The 18,424-nt window shown below is 43.9% G+C and overlaps 1 protein-coding gene across 2 annotated transcripts in view; it reads right to left on the reverse strand.

Annotated features, from left to right (window-relative positions):
• Positions 1 to 18,424, reverse strand: part of LOC126283974 (glucose dehydrogenase [FAD, quinone]-like) — a 153,206-nt gene that overhangs the window by 33,067 nt on the left and 101,715 nt on the right. For both annotated transcript variants that reach the window (XM_049982434.1, XM_049982433.1), the window contains exons 3-5: positions 11,546 to 11,725; positions 3,157 to 3,360; positions 468 to 752 (exon numbers count right to left, since the gene is read on the reverse strand). In XM_049982434.1, coding sequence (XP_049838391.1) covers positions 468 to 752; positions 3,157 to 3,360; positions 11,546 to 11,725 — 669 coding nt within the window. The remainder of the gene's footprint in view (positions 1 to 467; positions 753 to 3,156; positions 3,361 to 11,545; positions 11,726 to 18,424) is intronic.

Here is an 18,424-nt window from a genome sequence, read left to right on the forward strand (position 1 = left end):
TGTAGAGATACGAAGTGGAGCGACCATATAGACTCAGTTATAGGTAACGAAAATATGATGAATATTACAGAGGAGAGAGTTGGAGATGATGGAGTTGAATATCAAGAAGCGAGAGTTGGAGATGACGAAGTTGAATATCAAGAGGCGAGAGTTGGAGATGACGAAGCTGAATGTGGCAGAGGAGACAGTGACGACAAAGTTGGATATGAGAGAGGAGAGAGAAACTACAAAGTTGGATATGCAGAGGAAAGCATTGAGGATGATAAAAGTTGATATGAAAGAAGAGAGACTCGGAGATGACGAAGTTGGTTGTAATAAAGGAGAGAGTTGGAATGACGAAGTTGGGTATGTCGGAAATGAGTAGGTCGCTGTCGATAAGATCGATTCGTGAGACTCAGATTCAGTTGTGTGGTGTTACAGCCCTTACAAGTGTTGACTGAAGCGTGAAGCCCGTGGGGCGCGCTCACCTGCCGGACGCCGTCCCGGACCAACTCGACGCCGTAGGCGGTGGCGGTTGCGGGGTGGACGAGCAGCCGCGTGACGTGCGCCCGCAGCGCCACGTGCAGGTTGTGGCGCAGGCGGACGGGCCGCAGGAAGGCCTTGGCCGTGGAGCAGCGCGAGCCGCGCCGGATGGTGCCCTGGGCGATCATGAAGCCCGTCTGCCGCTCGCCGTTGCAGTCGCGGTGCTCGTAGCCCAGCTGCTGGCCCGCCTGCACGAACGCCAGCGCCAGCGGCGTGTGCCACGGCGACTCCTGCAGTACGACACGCCTGCCATCACTCGAGCCGTGTCCCTCGCAAGGCGCCCGCTGGCCACGACTTCGGGCTCAGGTTCTCGAGGAAAGCCGTCGAGGGGCTCATGCGTATAGCACTGCACAGGGTGTTACCAAAAGGTACGGCCAAACTTTCAGGAAACACTCCTCACACACAAAGAAAGAAAATGTGTTACGTGGACATGCGTCCGGAAACGCTTACTTTCCATGTTAGAGCTCATTTTATTACTTCTCTTCAAATCACATTAATCACTGAATGGAAACACACAGCAACAGAACGTACCAGCGTGACTTCGAACACTTTGTTACACGAAATGTTCAAAATGTCCTCCGTTAGCGAGGATACGTGCATCCACCCTCCGTCGCATGGGATCCCTGATGCGCTGATGCAGCCCTGGAGAATAGCGTATTGTATCACAGCCGTCCACAAAACGAGCACGAAGAGTCTCTACATTTGGGACCGGGGTTGCGTAGACAAGAAATTGCAAATGCCCCATAAATGAAAGTCAAGAGGGTTGACGTCAGGAGAGCGTGGAGGCCACGGAATTGGTCCGCCTCTACCAATCCATCGGTCACCGAATCTGTTGTTGAGAAGCGTACGAACACTTCGACTGAAATGTGCAGGAGCTCCATCGTGCATGAACCACATGTTGTGTCGTACTTGTAAAGGCACGTGTTCTAGCAGCACAGGTAGAGTATCCCGTATGAAACCATGATAACGTGCTCCATTGAGTGTAGGTGGAAGAGCAAACTAAAATGAGTTCTAAGATGGAAATTAAGCGTTTCCGGACTCATGTCCACATAACATCTTTTCTTTATTTGTGTGTGAGGAATGGTTCCTGAAAGTTTGGCCGTACCTTTTTGTAACAACCTGTATATCACGTTGTTTTGTTTTCTTATACAAGAATAGTGTACAATTATTGAATTCGCCTGAAGATCATGAGTAGGAAACTGAGCCGATAAACCGAAATTATTTACCAATGATATTCGCCGAGAAAACTTGCATTCGCGTACAAATATAAGCTGTTCAACAACTACTGGTTTCTGAGCTATTTCAGGTAATGTGGAGGTTTAATTGAGACAGAATATACTGAATTTGACATCATTTTATTCTCAAAGGTATGTCAATTGAAGAAATGAAAATGTACAGAAAGGCGTGATGGGGTAGAGATAGGGGAGGGGGGAGAATATTTATGCCATCGAGTTAACAACGAAAGATTCATTCGAGATGATATTTGTAAAACGTATGAGTAGTCATTTCTGAAAGTATTTGTACGGAGTGTAGCCATGTATGGAAGTGAAACATGGACGATAAATAGTTTGGACAAGAAAAGAATAGAAGCTTTCGAAATGTGGTGCTACAGAAGAATGCTGAAAATTAGATGAGTAGATCACATAACTAATGAGGAAGTGTTGAATAGGATTCGGGAGAAGAGAAATTTGTAGTACAACTTGACTAGAAGATGGGATTGGTTGCTAGGACATATTCTGAGGCATCAAGGGATCACCAATTTAGTATTGGAGGGCAGCGTGGAGGGTAAAAATCGTAGAGGGAGACCAAGAGATGAATACACTAAATAGACTCAGAATGATGTAGGTTGCAGTAGGTACCGGGAGATGAAGAAGCTTGCACAGGATAGAGTAGCATGGAGAGCTGCATCAAACCAGTCTCAGGACTGAAGACCACAACAACAACATGAGTAGTTCAGCGTAGCCACGCTTTCAGTTTAAGATAAGAGAGATCTTTGTGGCCAAAAACGCTCTCAGATGCTTAAAAGCGTCGTAGCTGCACCATCCGAAGCTAGCAGTCGCTTGAGCACGTTTAGTGCCTTTGCAGTAGCGTTCTGAATGGGGACAGGTGTACTGACTATGGAGAGTTGAGGGGATAAAGAAGCAGTTATTTGTAAATACGTCCAGGACTTACGAGGACAGCGGACTGTAAACTAAAAGTCATACACAAAGTACTCTTACACCTGTGGACATATCATCTTTCAAAGCTTTTTGGCTCACATTACAGGTGCTTTCTATGGGCACCGTTTGTAACGGGACAAACGTCGCTACGTGCGTGCAGTTCATTGAAGCCGCTGACACGAACTAACCGGAAGAGCCATCTTTGGAAATATGTTTATCGGCTTGCGTATTTGCAGGCGCAAACTAATTCGATGCAACAATGCGGAGTGGATGGATTGTATACTTGCTCTGACGTGCCTGCCCGCTACTGCTGCTACGCGATGGTGCGTACTACGAATCTAATAAATATGGAGGGACGATCTGTCCAAAATGTGACTGGTTTCAGTATGTCATGCAGTTTTCTCCTGCCGTTCCTTTACGCTAATGGTAGCCCCCTGCCACAGTTGGGCAGCAGCGGCCTCCCGACTTGCCTTACCTGCACGGTGAGCAGGCCGCCCGTGGCGTGGTAGCGCGAGTTGCGCGCCAGGTAGGGGTTGCGCTGGTCCTCCGACTTCCGGAAGTACGGCAGCACGTGGCGGTAGCCCCAGCCCGGGTTGCCCAGCGCCTCCCACGTGTCGTAGTCGAGGCGGTTGCCGCGCGCGTAGATCATGTAGTTGAGCACGCTGGAGCCGCCGAGCACCTGCAGCGGGACAGACCGCGTTAGGCCAGTGGCAGCAGAACGCCTCGTCACGACACACGCAGACCTCAGGGCGGTGTTTAGCGGCGCACGCGGGGGGACGAAGTTGTTCATTTTTGTTTCATCATAGCAGGTGGACATGCTAAACATGTTTCCTCGGGAGTGCCACAAGGATCAGTCTTAGCACCACTTCTGTTTTCTTTATATCATTCCTATGCCGACGACCTCCAGCTCAACCTAAACGTCAGACCTGAAGATGTAAACACTGCAATCGCTCAGATGAATGATGAACTGCCTTCAGTAGTGACATGGGTGAAAAACCTGGGGCTTAAACTAAATGCAAAAAAGACGCAAGTAATCTTTATAGCCCATGAGAAATTAATAAGTTCAGATTTCCGATAACGGCTACCTCCTATTTTGCTCGACGGTACTCCAATACCATATCAGAAAACAGTTAAGAACTTGGGTGTAACTTTGGACGAGCATCTCAACTGGGCGGAGAATACAGTCGCAGTGTGCCGAAAGACGTCTGCTTGTCTCTATGCTCTCAAAAAGCTTCAGAACATATTTCCACAGGACTTGAAACGCCAGCTCGTGCAAGCACTCGTTCTACCGAACCTACGCTATTGTGATGTAATTCAACAAGGCATGAGTAGTGAAAACAAAAGACGGCTAGAGCTAACCATGAAGGCCTGTGTGCGTTACACCTGCAACATCCGCCGATATGATCATGTTAGTGCTTCATACTGCGAGCTAGGGTGGCTGCGGCCGGACAAATTGCGTGACAACCACACTCTATGCCTACTTCATCGACTCCTCGTCGCGCAAGCACCCCAATACCTAGCTTCAGAGATTAAAAATCTGTCATGCCATCATAATCGAAACACGAGGTCACTCTTATCTGGTATCCTAACTGTGCCCACTCACAAAACAAAAACTTTTCCAAACTCTTTCTCAGTTACCGCTGTCCGCCTCTGGAACAAATTGCCCCTTACCTTGCGCAAAATTCAATCTCCTGCTGCTTTTAAGAAGAAGTTGAAGCATTTCCTACTATCATCCTCATAGTGCTTTCCACAAAATTAATGTACAAGGCCAGTCCTCTCATCTGTCAAATAGCAAAGCTAGCGTCTCCTATCTTGCTCCTGAGATGCCTTCCTCTTCATCTATCTCTATTACCCACGTAATCTAATTTTTCTTTATATTTCCTTAATTATGTTTCATAATGTCTCTCTATTCTTCTCCTCCCTTCACCATGAGCCTCCCTCATACTCCCTGCTGCCAGTACTCCTATCTAAAATCTGTCTCTTCAATAATGTCTAATTATAACAGTACTTATAATCTACGAATATAAACTCTATATGTATGTATGTTTCCAGGTGTGCCTTTGTAATTGTTTATTTCACTTTTTGTACTAGATGTAGTTTAACATGCCTACTAAAACGTATGAATGTAAAATAAGTAGAATGCCTGGTTAGATGTAAGAGAGGGCCTGATGGCCCTAATCTTGCCAGGTTAAATAAATATATAAATAAATAAGTAAAAACTAAATGTTTAAGCTAGACAAGCGTCAGGAATGGACAACTGCGTCGAAGCAACCTAAGACCTGAAGATCGAAGAGTTAGTTACTTATTCCGCAGGTCATTTGAACAAAGCTTTCGTCGCAATTATGTGGAGTCAGTTTATATAGGATATGTATACTGATATGTTTAACATTAATAAACACACTTTTTTTAAAATCCTACTCATGCAACTACACTTAAAAACAAGTTTTTTACATGCCACCCGCTTTTGAATACAAATTCTTCCATGTAGTAGAAAGAGTTGTCCAGGAGAAGTGATTTTAGGGTAGATTTAAAATTTGCTTTTCCACCTATCAGGTTACTGGACAAATTATCAAAGATTTTTGTTGCTGCATTTTCAACTCTTTTCAGAACTTCTGACAGCTTTGACAATGCTTAATAAAGGTAATTTTCCCTGTAATTTTGTAGGTATGGAGCTCACTGTTCATCTCAAATTGCGATGGATTACCTATGACGATTTTAAAAGGCCAATATATGTATTATGGCGGAGGAGTTAAATAGCCAGGCTCCTTGAAGAGTTAACTACATCATGTCTGTGGATCAACATTACAAACTATTCTTACTGCTCGCTTTTGTACAATCAATATTTGTTTCCAAGATTAGCAATTTTACGAAGAGCAAAGCAGTAGAACGCAAATGCTTGAAAAGCGCAGTAATACGGTTCCTCAAGTTCAAGTTTTCATCAGTATGTACATCTGAAATTTGGGTCATTCTGCGCTGTTCGCTGACTCTTGCTCAAGTGCTAGCCTACATCAGTCGTCGGTATGAGTCAGTTTGTTGTATGGAAACAAATATAATGTGTTTTTCAAAATTTAGGCAATTTATTTTCAGAGAATCTCTTTATAGTTCTTTGTAAAACATCATTTGCAATCTCTTCTGTTGCTTTCTTTCTAATCGGATTTGTAATGATACTTGTACCGTCTGCAGAAAGTAACAATTCTGCTTGTTGAATGTTAAATGGAAGGTCATTCACATATATAAGGAATAGGAGTGAACCCAAAATAGAACCCTTTGGGGCACCGTTTGTGGTTCTTCCACAGTCGTTAAAATTTTCTGCACTCCAACATTGTTTGAATTATTCAGCACAACTTTCTGCATTGTGTTCGTTAAGTATTGTTAAAACCACCTGTGTGTAAAGCCATGAATTCCATAAAACTCGAGTTCTTGTTGTCGGGTAACACGATCAATACAGTCAAACGCGTTGGAATGATCACAAAAAATACTACCTGGCGATATTTTGTTATTTAGGATTTATAATATTTGATGAGCGAACGTATAAAGCACTCTCAGTCGACCAAACCTTTCAGAATGCAGTCTGTGATGTGCTAAGCAAACTGTTATTACTTAAATGGTGAGTACATTACTTTTTCGAATATCTTGGAAAGAAAATGTCAGTAAGGACATTTTTGTGAAGAGGAAAGAACGGTAGAAGTTCGATTTAATCTGTGGGGTAGCATGGAGGCGGGATTATATCTGCCTTTCATCACAACTCTTGTAGAGAGGTTAATTTTAAAGAACATTGCAGTTTTTTCGTACATTGTGTGGTGGTATGAGGCGTCAGCACTAGGGGCATAAAATTGTGTTGTTGTGTTGTTCTTGCGTGTGCACGTTCCGTAAACTGTAGAAACCAGTGGACTCGGATCTGCTTTGTACTGCTCAAACACCATATAAACACCTATACATTGCCGGCCGCGGTGGTCTCGCGGTTCTCGGCGCGCAGTCGGGAACCGTGCGACTGCTACGGTCGCAGGTTCGAATCCTGCCTCGGGCATGGATGTGTGTGATGTCCTTAGGTTAGGTAGGTTTAAGTAGTTCTAAGTTCTAAGGGACTGATGACCACAGCAGTTGAGTCCCATAGTGCTCAGAGCCAATTTGAACCATTTGAGCCACCTATACATTCACTTTCGCGCCCTGTCGTACAACAAATGCATCCAGCAGTCTGCATGCAGGCTGCGCAGCATTGTCAGCGAGAACAAATACTGGCAGAACTGTGATTCATTGGCTCAGTTCTTACAGAACTCAGGGATTTGTTAGGCGCACTACGCCGCCTGGATCATTTGGGTCCCACGCCGTGCGATCACCGGCTGCTCCTGGTAGGGCTCTTGAAATCCCGATTCAGCACGCTTGACCGACATCCGCCTATTTCTCGTTTTCTTTGTGCATAACCACAGCACTGATATTAAACTTGTTATTAACCGTGTTTTCCTTTGCGTTGCAAGGGCTGTACAATTCTTCAGTGGAAGCCTTTAGTAAGATTGCTGAGCTAGTAGCTATATGGAGAGGCGGTATCGGTGGAAGGAAGGGTCTTGGTAAATGAAAAACTTTTTCGGTTCTCATCAAGGTGTTTGATATCAAAGTTTTTTTATGTGCTATGAAACTGTTATCCCAAAACTTATTTTTTCTTTACTCTGTTCTCGAAGACATTGAATGGTACCAACTCGGTATTTTTAAGTGGAGACGATTCGCGATGTATAATTCCCCGTCAAGTGGTAGAATAGGGAGACAATTTGGCAACAGCAGACTAAAATCAGTGGAGGACTAGGGAATAATAATCCTTGTCAGAGGTCAAAACTACAGTGGCGTTTATTAAGACATTAACTTGTAATGTGGATCCAGAGCCTGTATGAATTGAGTAAAGAAAGAAATTTGTGTTCCGAGTTGCACTACTGTCAGGCATCTATAAACATACATTAATAGTGTCAGAAATATACAGCGTTGAGACGACAGTAGAGTGAACAGAAAACTTGGGAAGGCTTAACATTCACATACGATTATTCGACGCCGTGTCACGACACAGATACAAGTTGTAAGTAACGGTGCTCTTGACGGCTGTGTCCAGCTTTGTAGCCTCTTAACAAATCGTAGATACATAAATTATCTGCAATGCCAAGGATTCAAAGCGCGTGTCAGCAGGAAGGTTGTCTTCGCATGGAGAATAACTGCAATGGGGGCACGAGCTGTGATCAGTAACGGAAGTAACAATGCCAAAACTGAACTACTCACGTGCAGGTTGAATTGCGGCTCTACAAAATAAAACGAAGTGGAAAGATAACAATGAGGAACCTGTGTGAGCAAATCATGCAGCTAAATGACAGTAAATGAGGGGAGTAAATTGTTTAATGAAACACTAGTAGATAAACTAGGGTTATACCATTACGCAGCCTAGTAGGATATATACAGAATGTGTTTATTACAGTACTGAATAATGATAAAAATTAAGGAATCAAGATACTTCAAAGTAGTGGAGTAATGAAAAGTCCTAAAACTTTGTTACATAGGTAATAAGATACTGAATAACGGATGAAATTGTACTGACAAAGAGGGGAAGGAACTAGATCAAGTTATTTTTAAAATGCTCATTTATTCGTGTAGTCAAAGATTTTCTGTGTGGCTGTCCCCGCTGGCTTACTCCGTTACTGAGCAAAGGAATACTGAGAGGCAGAGGTCAATGAGAGCTGCTTCTTACTGCAGCGTATCCTAAAAATACTGCTGAATTCTTCAGCTTTTGAAACAAGAATCCACATGAAGATTTCATAAATGTGACACATGTAGAGCTGTGCTCTACCGAAACTACGGTTCGGTACTTTCCGCGGACAGTGCACAAAGAACGCTGTAAGTAGTAGGATGACCGGTAGTAGCGGTAGAAAAGAAACGTAAATGAATGTCTGAAATTGGAGCCGTACGACTTCTTCTCTCCCTCTCCATCTCCCTCTCCCTCTCCCTCTCCCTCTCCCTCTCCCTCTCCCTCTCCCTCCCTCTCTCCCTACCCCTGACCCCCTTCCCTCTTTCACTCTTTTTTTTCGCAATTAGAACCGCACATCGTTCAGCGTTGGTGGATTGTGCATTTTATTCCCTTACAAGATATAAAAATACAAATTGCATTTTATAAATAATAAAAATTAGGTTGACTACGTAACTTGTGTGCTTTTTTGTGATCAAAGCAATAACTTTTGATGCAAGTACAGTTTACAGGCACAAACACACAAAAAACTCTATATAATTATTGTTGTTCTGCACTCAGTACAACGTTCTTCGTCGTAATCAAAGGCACGCTTTTCGTGTTATTATTGGTAAGTGCGAAAGTTGTTTAGCAATAACAGACTAATGATTCATATATGCTGGACGAAGTACAGAAGCGATGTTTGATATGTTTTTGTTTTCCTTTTTTATCTTTATTTGAGCAAATTGTGTTTTTACTACGACGTCCCTCTGTTTCATGGTACAAATCAACACTTTTCCAGTAATGTTTAATTTTAAGTATCAGACCAGAGGATAACTATGTAGAACAAAAATGTTCCACAAGTTACGCGGCCCTTTATACATCCTCCATCAGTTTGTAGACTGTACACCGCTTCCGGTTTCTAGGGGAATCTAGTAAGATACTGATCGCATACACAAATTGTGCGATCGGAACTGGGTAACGTCCGATAGATACGCAACACACTTAACCTACAGGTAACTCTGTTACGATCGCAACTGACGAAAGCTGCCAGGAAAACTAACTTAGTCTAACAAGGGGAAGGCCTCAGACACGGCCAACGAATTCGGCTCAATCTAGTAAGATACTGATCGCATACACAAATTGTGCGATCGGAAAATTGGGTAACGTCCGATAGATACGCAACACACTTAACCTACAGGTAACTCAGTTACGATCGCAACTGACGAAAGCTGCCAGGAAAACTAACTTAGTCTAACAGGGGAAGGCCTCAGACACGGCCAACGGATTCGGCTCACATTTGGCGGGTCGCTTGGGTAAAACCTAAAACTAAGGAATCTAAGATATTTTGGGTCAACACCCCCGCGTTTTTGAGAAAATCACCCCTAAAGGTTGTGAAGAGCAATCGACACATAATTGGAGGGATCGATAGATAATTGTAAGTAGAGCATTTTTCATCATCGGGTATGGGGTCCGCAAACGCAAACTTTTCCAGAAATCGAGGAAAGGAACTTATATAACTGCCGCTTCTGTACCCACATGGTAGGCGCTATTCGGCGACAGCGCTGATAGCGCACCGGCCAAGGTAACTGGCTGGGACTCGAAGAACGAATCTCGAAAGATATGACACAACAAACAGTAACTAGTTACTACAGCATAAAAATGCGAGCTCATTACTACAAACTGCATACAGTACTCGCCATACGTTACTTACGGAAGGACACTGTATTCATTCACAAAACGTATTTCATGCGGCGCATTAAGAAAATCACTACATGTATCCGCGAGGTTCGGCGCAGCCTAATGACGGAAAACAACTCTTTCCGATTGACTTCTATAAGGCTCGTGATGGACACCTTCACTCTTCGAGGCTCACAACTATGATATGACGAAGAGGCAACCGGGACAACTTAACTCTCCGCGCGTGCATTTTGTGCCGTGCCTCGCTGTAAACAAGCGTCGCGCGGTTGGCTAACTGTGATCCCTTGTGAGGAATTCACAGCACACTTACTCGGAGTTGTTTTCATGCGACAAAGCTTAAAAGTTTAATACTTTACTAACTCACTGCATTTGGGAAATTAGTTTGCCTACCTCATCATTGTCATTCCTTATTGATTTACTTACCTTTTTAAACCTCCTATCCCTATGAATTGAGATATGGAAAAATACAAACGAAAAGGATAACATCCGCTAGGTTTCTTCGAGATTCGAACCCGGGTTCTCTCATTCCCAGCCAGTTACCTTGGCCATTGCGCTATTTTTTTTAATCTCATTTTGTTCGCTTTTGTTCGTTGCATTTGCTCGGGGTGGGCGTCGTAAGACATCCGTTTTAAGTTCGTTGTTGATCGATTAGCTCAGTCTTTTTTATTACAGAGGGCTGACAACATTCTGACCGAACACGCTGATTTACCGTGCCGGCGTTATGGGCGCTGCCGACGAAAAGCGTTTGGCACGTCGGTACAGAAGCGGCAGTTGTAAAAGTTGCCTACCCCCTGCAAAAGTATGCGTTTTCGGACCCCATACCTGATGATGAAAAATACTCTACTTACAATTATCTATCGATCCCGCCAATTTTGAGTCGATGGCTCGTCATAACCTTTAGGGATGATTTTCTCAAAAACGCGGGGCTGTTGACCCAAAATATCTTAGATTCCTCCGTTTTAGGTTGTACACAAGCGACCCGCCAAATCTGAGGCGAATCGGTTGGCCGTGTGTGAGGCCTTCCCCTTGTAAGCTTGCTTACGACAGTCTACGGCAGGCTTCGGTAGTTCAAAATGGCTCTGAGCACTATGGGACTTAACATCTGAGGTCATCAGTCGCCTAGAACTTAGAACTACTTAAACCTAACTAACCTAAGGACATCACACACATCCATGCCCGAGGCAGGATTCGAACCTGAGACCGTAGCGGTCGCGCGGTTCGAGACTGTAGCGCCTAGAACAGCTCGGCCACTGCGGCCGGCCGCCTTCTGTCGTTTTACAACTCGAGGCACATGCAAGAGGTCGCGGTGTACTTGATTGCTGCTGTTATGTGCAGTAAGTCTTCAGACTGTAAAGTGTCAGGGAGCCGGTTGGAGAGCCACTCGTTGCTACGAACACGGGTGTCGGCGGGAGGCGCGGGGCGCGGTGCTGAGCCGCTGCGCTGTGCTGCGCGGTGACTGTTTGTTTACCTTCCCGCGCGGCCAGTTGCAGCGGCCCCCGCGCATGCCCAGACAGGCCCTTCCGGAGGGCTCCGTCTTGTACTGCCAGTCGATGCCGCTCAGCTGCAGGTAGGCCGCCAGCGACGGCACGTCCGACACCTCGTTCTCGTCGCCCCCGGCCTCCAGCAGCAGCACCGACCACCGGCGCACCTGCAGGACCACACACAACGTGCAGGCGGCAAAGCTTGCCGAATTATTGTTACAATATGACAACTGAAGGCACGTATATCGGCCTGCCAAGACTTGAATAGTATTACACTCAAGTGCGGGGAATATTTTTTTCTTCTTCTTCGAGGTCATGTCGGTCGCGAAATTAAAACCACAGCGAAAAGCCTGTGAAACTTTGCGCAGATGCAGTGTGCAGTGTCTCTGGTATGCCCGTCCATCGCATCAAGTCGCACTTTTCATTTCTGAGTCCATAGTGGGGACGTAAAGTGCCTAGAACGACAGACAACCCGTCAAGTGTAAAGTACGTGCTGTCATTAGGTTTCTTCTTACTGAGGGTCTCTGCCTGATTCCGTGGAGCCCACATAATGCGACTGCCGTGCGTGATAGCAAAGTGTGGCAGTAGAGGAGGAATGTCGAAGGAGGACGTGGAGAAACTCGTATCCGTGAGGCGAGTGATGACAGAGAGAAGTGGGTGTCAACTGACGAACGTGTTCAGAGAGCGCAGCAGGCGACTCGAGAAAATCGTCTGTGAAGGGGAATTCAGAACAAGGAAAGAGGAATGTTGTAATCAGGCACTGTCCTCCTTCACGACAGTACCCCACTGCCCATTGAAACTGCAGAATGCAACCCCCATAACAGCTGTTAGAAACAATGTGTTCCACAGATTAAACGTAGTATTTAAGCTGCACAAATGCCTGCAAATGGAACATCAGTTGCGTTGGTGCGCGAGTTCTTAGCGTCTTTCACAAAAGACACACATAACATAGACTTTAACTGTCAATAACATATTCTCCTTCACGACTTAAGACAGTCTACTAACGCTGGGGTAACTTTCCGAATTCGCGACTGTAGCAATCACGTAGTTTTGAAGCGAAGCACTCTTCGAGCCGCGTTCCGAGTGTATTTTGATCCGGAAGGGAAGTTTCTTGAATGGTCTTCGATAGAGAACGGGAACGGTGAAAATCTGTGGGCGTGAGGGTAGCTGAATAAGATGGGGGCGGGATTACTTCGCAAGCCGAGTCCTGCGTAGTATTTCTCGCCAGTCTTTCAGAACGCGCGGCGACGTCCTGGCGGTGTAGCATCACTTCGCGGTGTGCCTGGTCGCCGTTCTCCGATTTCGTCTCGAAGACGTCTCAGCTGCTGACACTAAGTGCCAGCAGTGACGGTCACACCCCGGGGGAGCAATCCGTAGTACATCGCACTGTCCCTGTTCCGCCGGGTGCATAACATTATCGTTTGCGGGGCGTCGCTGCTTTGTTTGGGCTTAACTGTTCCCTTCTTTTCCTTATGCTAGTGTAAAGACATCATTTCTCTTCACCGTTAACGATTCAGGACAGGAATGGTCGGTGTTGTTCACGAGCCAACAGATAACGGGCATGATGAGATGCACATGTGGCCACATTCAGATTTTGTGCTTACAGCGTGCAGTACGAAAACACCCGATTTTTGAACCTTACACATTGTATGCAAACGTCGCACAATGGTGGAATGATAACAGTTTATCAAATTTGCCACTTCGCGAGCACACTAACGTATATCGTTGCGGATTAACGTCTTTAAATTATCATCATCAAACTCGTAGGTATTCCTGAACTTGGACAGTCACTAATGTCAAAACGGTCCTCCTTAAAACGGCAAAACCATTTTCTTCGCGAGCTGTGTCCACTGGCATCATTCCCACAAACGTAGCAAATGTTTCTGGCTACCTCCGCTGCCGTCACACCTGTATTGAACTCAAACGGAAGATGATGTCCCAAATGTTCCGATTTCTCCACTTGGCACGCTTTTTTGTAGCGTCCACAGCTCTATCTTCAACTCCAAATGAGATAATGACAGTATACAAACTCAAATAGCAACAGTGAACTGCAAATAAAAAAGGACAATCGATAAATAAATGCAAAGCAATCGGAATAACAACGTGCAAAATAACAACGCTACGAAGTTATACACCGACCCAGTAAAAATGTCTACATTCTGTACCGCAGTAGGGCTCCCACTGTATCAAACGGACATGTTAACCATCTCATGCTGCACTCCACATAACAAGTAACAGTTCTGCAGCAAACACAAAGTGAGCAGTGTGTCACGAGTGGCATCGCTGTGAAACCACAAAGTGGAAGAATTTTTTTCTAAAAATAGATGCACTCTATGTTAGTTTACGTAGTGAGAAAATAAAAATTCCATCAAAAATTTTATTGCTTGTAATGAAAAGTTAAAGGTGACTGCCTGAACTCTTCCTTCGAAAAGCACAAAGCCGATTTCATTCGCCATCATTGTCCTCTCAGCCCTTCTGCTCCCTGCTCCGCCTTTAACGATATCATCATCGAAGGCATGTTAACTACTTAGAGAGAGAGAGAGAGAGAGAGAGAGAGAGAGAGAGAGAGAGAGAGAGAGAGAGAGGTAGGTAGGTAGGTTTCAAGATGCAGGTAAGCAATAGTTCTTCCATACATGGAAGACGTAATCATTGAGCCATTAACAGAGTTCGTGGTGTATGACATGGCGGCCGGCCTCGAAACGCGCGTTGACGTGAAGAAGAAAGACATTGTTGTCAAGCAGGTCACTGAGGCTGTCCGTCGTCTGTGTTTTCTCGTTCTGCATTGTATTGCTTTACCCTCAGCTGCACAGCGAACCTGCTTGTGCGTTGATGATGTTTGGTTTGTGGAGCGGTCAACTGCGCTGTCAACAGCGCCTGTACAAATTCGCAGTTTTTGCACGGTCCAGTTTTTTATACGGTCCAAGTGAGACCCTGTCACGAATGATGATGAAATGATGAGGAAACACAAACACCTAGTCCCCGGACAGAGAAAATTCCCAACCCGGTCGGGAATCGAACCCGGGAACCCGGGATACGGAGACAGCAACGCTAGCTACTAGACGGCGAGACGTGGACTGCTTCAGTGTCACAAGTGATTGCCCTTCAGTAATAATGTGTATGATCTAAAGAAAGATGTCAAAACCATGGGACGCCACAAATTCTCATTTGATGCAAATAAAATTGTGGCAACATACGGCTTAATACAACTACGTTTCAATACAGAGCGGAAATTAAGTAGACTGGTTTCTGCGACAGTGACCTAATGACAAAATATGGTCGCTAGTACCTGGGAGCTTCGCCTATCTAAGTCAGGCACTTAACATCAACTTGGAAGGGGCGAAGCAGAAATTGAATTTCGTTTGGACTAGCAGGTACACTAAGGGTATAACAGGGGTACTTTTCCTATCTCGACTCTGAAGCTGGTGTGCAGCTGAATATTGTTTACGTGGCTGTATTAGATGCCCATCTGCTTGGAGTGATGAGAACAACCTTAATATCTCCCAGGTCACCTGACAGCCGGTCTAGACACTCATTGAAGTACCTGAAGTTCGGAGATCCACACATACGGTGCTCGCCATATTGATTCTTTCCTCTCCTGTATATATTGCAAATATTTAGTTAAAATACATGTACTAGAAAAATTAGCTGCCGGAAAAGCTTTAATTTGTGAAACATGTTTTGCACACTTCTATCTTCCTTCACATATAATTCCTTGCTATATTTTCCATGGAATGAAAGAGGTAACACGGCAGTGGAATTGATGGCACCCGTAGGAAAGGCCTACTTTATCCATAGTTTATCACAGCAAAAATATGCGCCATTCGCAGTCGGTTTATAAAAACTGTTATTGATTACAATGTTTGGCAGTGTAATTGAAGCAGGTAACGAACAGACTAAGGTATGCATAAGGATACATCCAAAACAAGCGCATACTAGATAATTACCAATATTTTCACAACAGATGATAATATTTTAATATATCGTGCAAAGACGCATTGGTCACAAGGTGCAGGTCATTTTTCTAGCTAGAAATTTTAAAGCAGAGACATAATATTATGATTCACACAAACTGAAAATACTACATTTATTTGTCGCCATTTTGTCAGGAATAGCAGCCACCAAAATTCAGTTACCAAGAAGTCATTTTAAACCAACTGTTGTCCATGGTAAGTGAAGACAATTTTCAAATTAGAGTAGTCATTACTTAAATTTTGATAATAATTGTATGTCGAAAACATGCGTTATTTTTGAGCCGGGAAAAATTACAAAAAGTACTTCGATACTGATGGAAACAACTACATAATCCCTGATAAACGACATTTACAAATGTTATTTGTTTAAAAAGAGAGCAGTTACTTTATAACAAAAAAATTTGCCATCTCTTTGTGTGTTTATGCGTGTATATGTAGGTCTGTGTATAAGCGCATTTATTTTCAGGAGAAAATACTGTTGGGGCAATCCCAGTAACTTTATTTTTTGGAAAGTGAGGGTGCCACTAGTGTAACAAGTGAAATTAATTACTGCCGATAAAGAAGATAGCGGGAAATAAAGAAATTGAAACAATGCATATGTTACGATTATCGCTCATTTCTAAGGATCTCCTTTTTACTTTAAGAGACTGCTCTTCCACAAAGACCATATCAGTGAGTGATATCAGCAGTTTACTAGATACTAGAGAGCGGATTTTAGATCACCACATCAGTGAGTGATATCGGCAGTTTACTAGATACTAGAGAGCGGATTTTAGATCACCACAGATAACTTAACGTTGACTGTCAAGAGTGGGTTTGCTCAAAATTTATTTATTGTTCCATCTAGAGCAATGGTTCCCAACCTGGGGGTAATTACGTTTTGAGAGGTAAAGTGAAATTTTATTAGGGATAAAAACAAAAGGATTCGATTGTGTTTGGATCAATAAAGTAAATAATTTTAAAAGTTGATTGCTATTGTTATTTCACGAGATTATAATACTGATTAGCAAAGTTACCAATCATTAGCATTTTTTTAAAAAACTTGCATATTGTTTTGGAGGTTATAGCTTTTGAAACGAATATAGGTACCTAGTCCACCGAATACACACATACTGAATGTAATCGCAGTTCTTATTCGTAACCAACAGCTGTAGAATGGAATGACGACAATGGAAATTTGTGGCGGACTGAGACTCGAACCCGGATTTTCCGCTAATCGCGAGCCTTCGCCTTACCATTCTGCTGTCCGTACACGACTCTCGGCCAGACGCAAACCACCATACGTCGTTAACCTCCCGTCTACGACCTGCGCTCGGACATCCTTTACGTATCTTCCCGTACAGGTCACACGTTGTACTTGAAAATCGCTTGCTCGCTATCGGCAGAGAAATACGATATTGCAGTGCCTGATTTATTTCGATTACGATGCAAAGTTCCTCTGGACACGCATGCATCTGCGTATTTCATAACGGCTGTAGTAGTTCCTTTGGACGCCTACAAAACTGGATACAATTTATTTTTCGTTATTTTAAAAATAAAAATCTTCAAATAAAATTCTCTTTCACTCTAGGCAATAATGTCAATGAATGAGACGATGGGGTGAGCAGGATGGTGGGGGGAGGGGGGGGGGGGGGAGACGGGGAGACGGTAGCTAATATCTGTTTACACGTAGCGGTAAAGATCTCGTACAGGCTGGAGCCTACAGTCCTGAATACTTCGTCTCCCATAACTTCTGACTAGTTCAAGTTATTTCTAAACTCCACTTACACGAGTATTCACGAGCGGTCCGTGAAACGAAGACCAACGTGTTTTCGTAACTTCACTAATCTCCGAGATACGGAAGGCAGCTGTGATTTTTAAGAGGAACTGTCGTAATTTTTTGCATCAGAAGAACACGTCTGTATGAGACATATTTGTTGAGAGAACTGTTATGAACGGTTTGACGTGAAATTACGCCGTAGCAATACATCGAATATGAAGATTTTGTCTTGTAGTGCAGATTTTCACGGCCAGGATTTAAAGTTTTGGCGATTTCTGTTTTATGCTCATTAGGACGTTGCCCAAGCCATGTTTCACTGCCTAACGTTTCATCTCATAATACTTGATGAGTTTGTTTGAGATTAAAAATTAACTGAGTACTTCTGCCGATGTCTCCAGCATTAGCAAGGTGATGTGAAGCTCTGAAATATACCTTAGACAACATCTTAATGACTATAAAACAGAAATCACCAGAGTCTTTGTCCTGCTGTAGTGGCCAGACGTTTACTGTACTGTCCAACCTACGTCGAGAGTGCTGTAAACATCACTCTTTGCGTGCCTCGGCTATACTGATTGCCATGAGAAACGACGTTACGTAAAAAATAGAAAAGTTTTTAAAAAACGAAATTGGTACCTGTATATAGGCGGCAATGAACTTCGGAAAAGACGCTGTTCCCCGTCGCGATAGCACTGCTCGCTATTCGCCTATCTCAAAAAAGAGGTAGCACACATATTTAACGAGTCTAGTGATAAAATGTCATTTGAGGCGAAAAGTTCAAGGGTGTTATGTTTTGTGTTAATATCAGTGTTACAATCAACTGGTAAAAGATTTTGCTTTGTAATTTGTATGCTATATTAACACTATTAAAAAGAAGTACATAACTACGTTTATCACATTAACTGAGTTCTCTATCGCTGCTTGACAGAACACGACAAGAATAGCTACACCAGACCAAAAGTTAGTCACTCTCAAGACATACCGCGCTAATTCCATATAACGCCGCCTTACTCATGATTACGGTCCTAATATGGCGCGGAAGAGTCTCCACAAGTTTCTGTACATATGCCATATCAACATGAAGTCACTCATTGATTATTGGATGTCGTAGAGTTTCGAACTTGGAGGGATATTGATTG

This window comes from Schistocerca gregaria, chromosome 8, assembly GCF_023897955.1.
Source record: "Schistocerca gregaria isolate iqSchGreg1 chromosome 8, iqSchGreg1.2, whole genome shotgun sequence".
Taxonomy (NCBI): domain Eukaryota; kingdom Metazoa; phylum Arthropoda; class Insecta; order Orthoptera; family Acrididae; genus Schistocerca; species Schistocerca gregaria.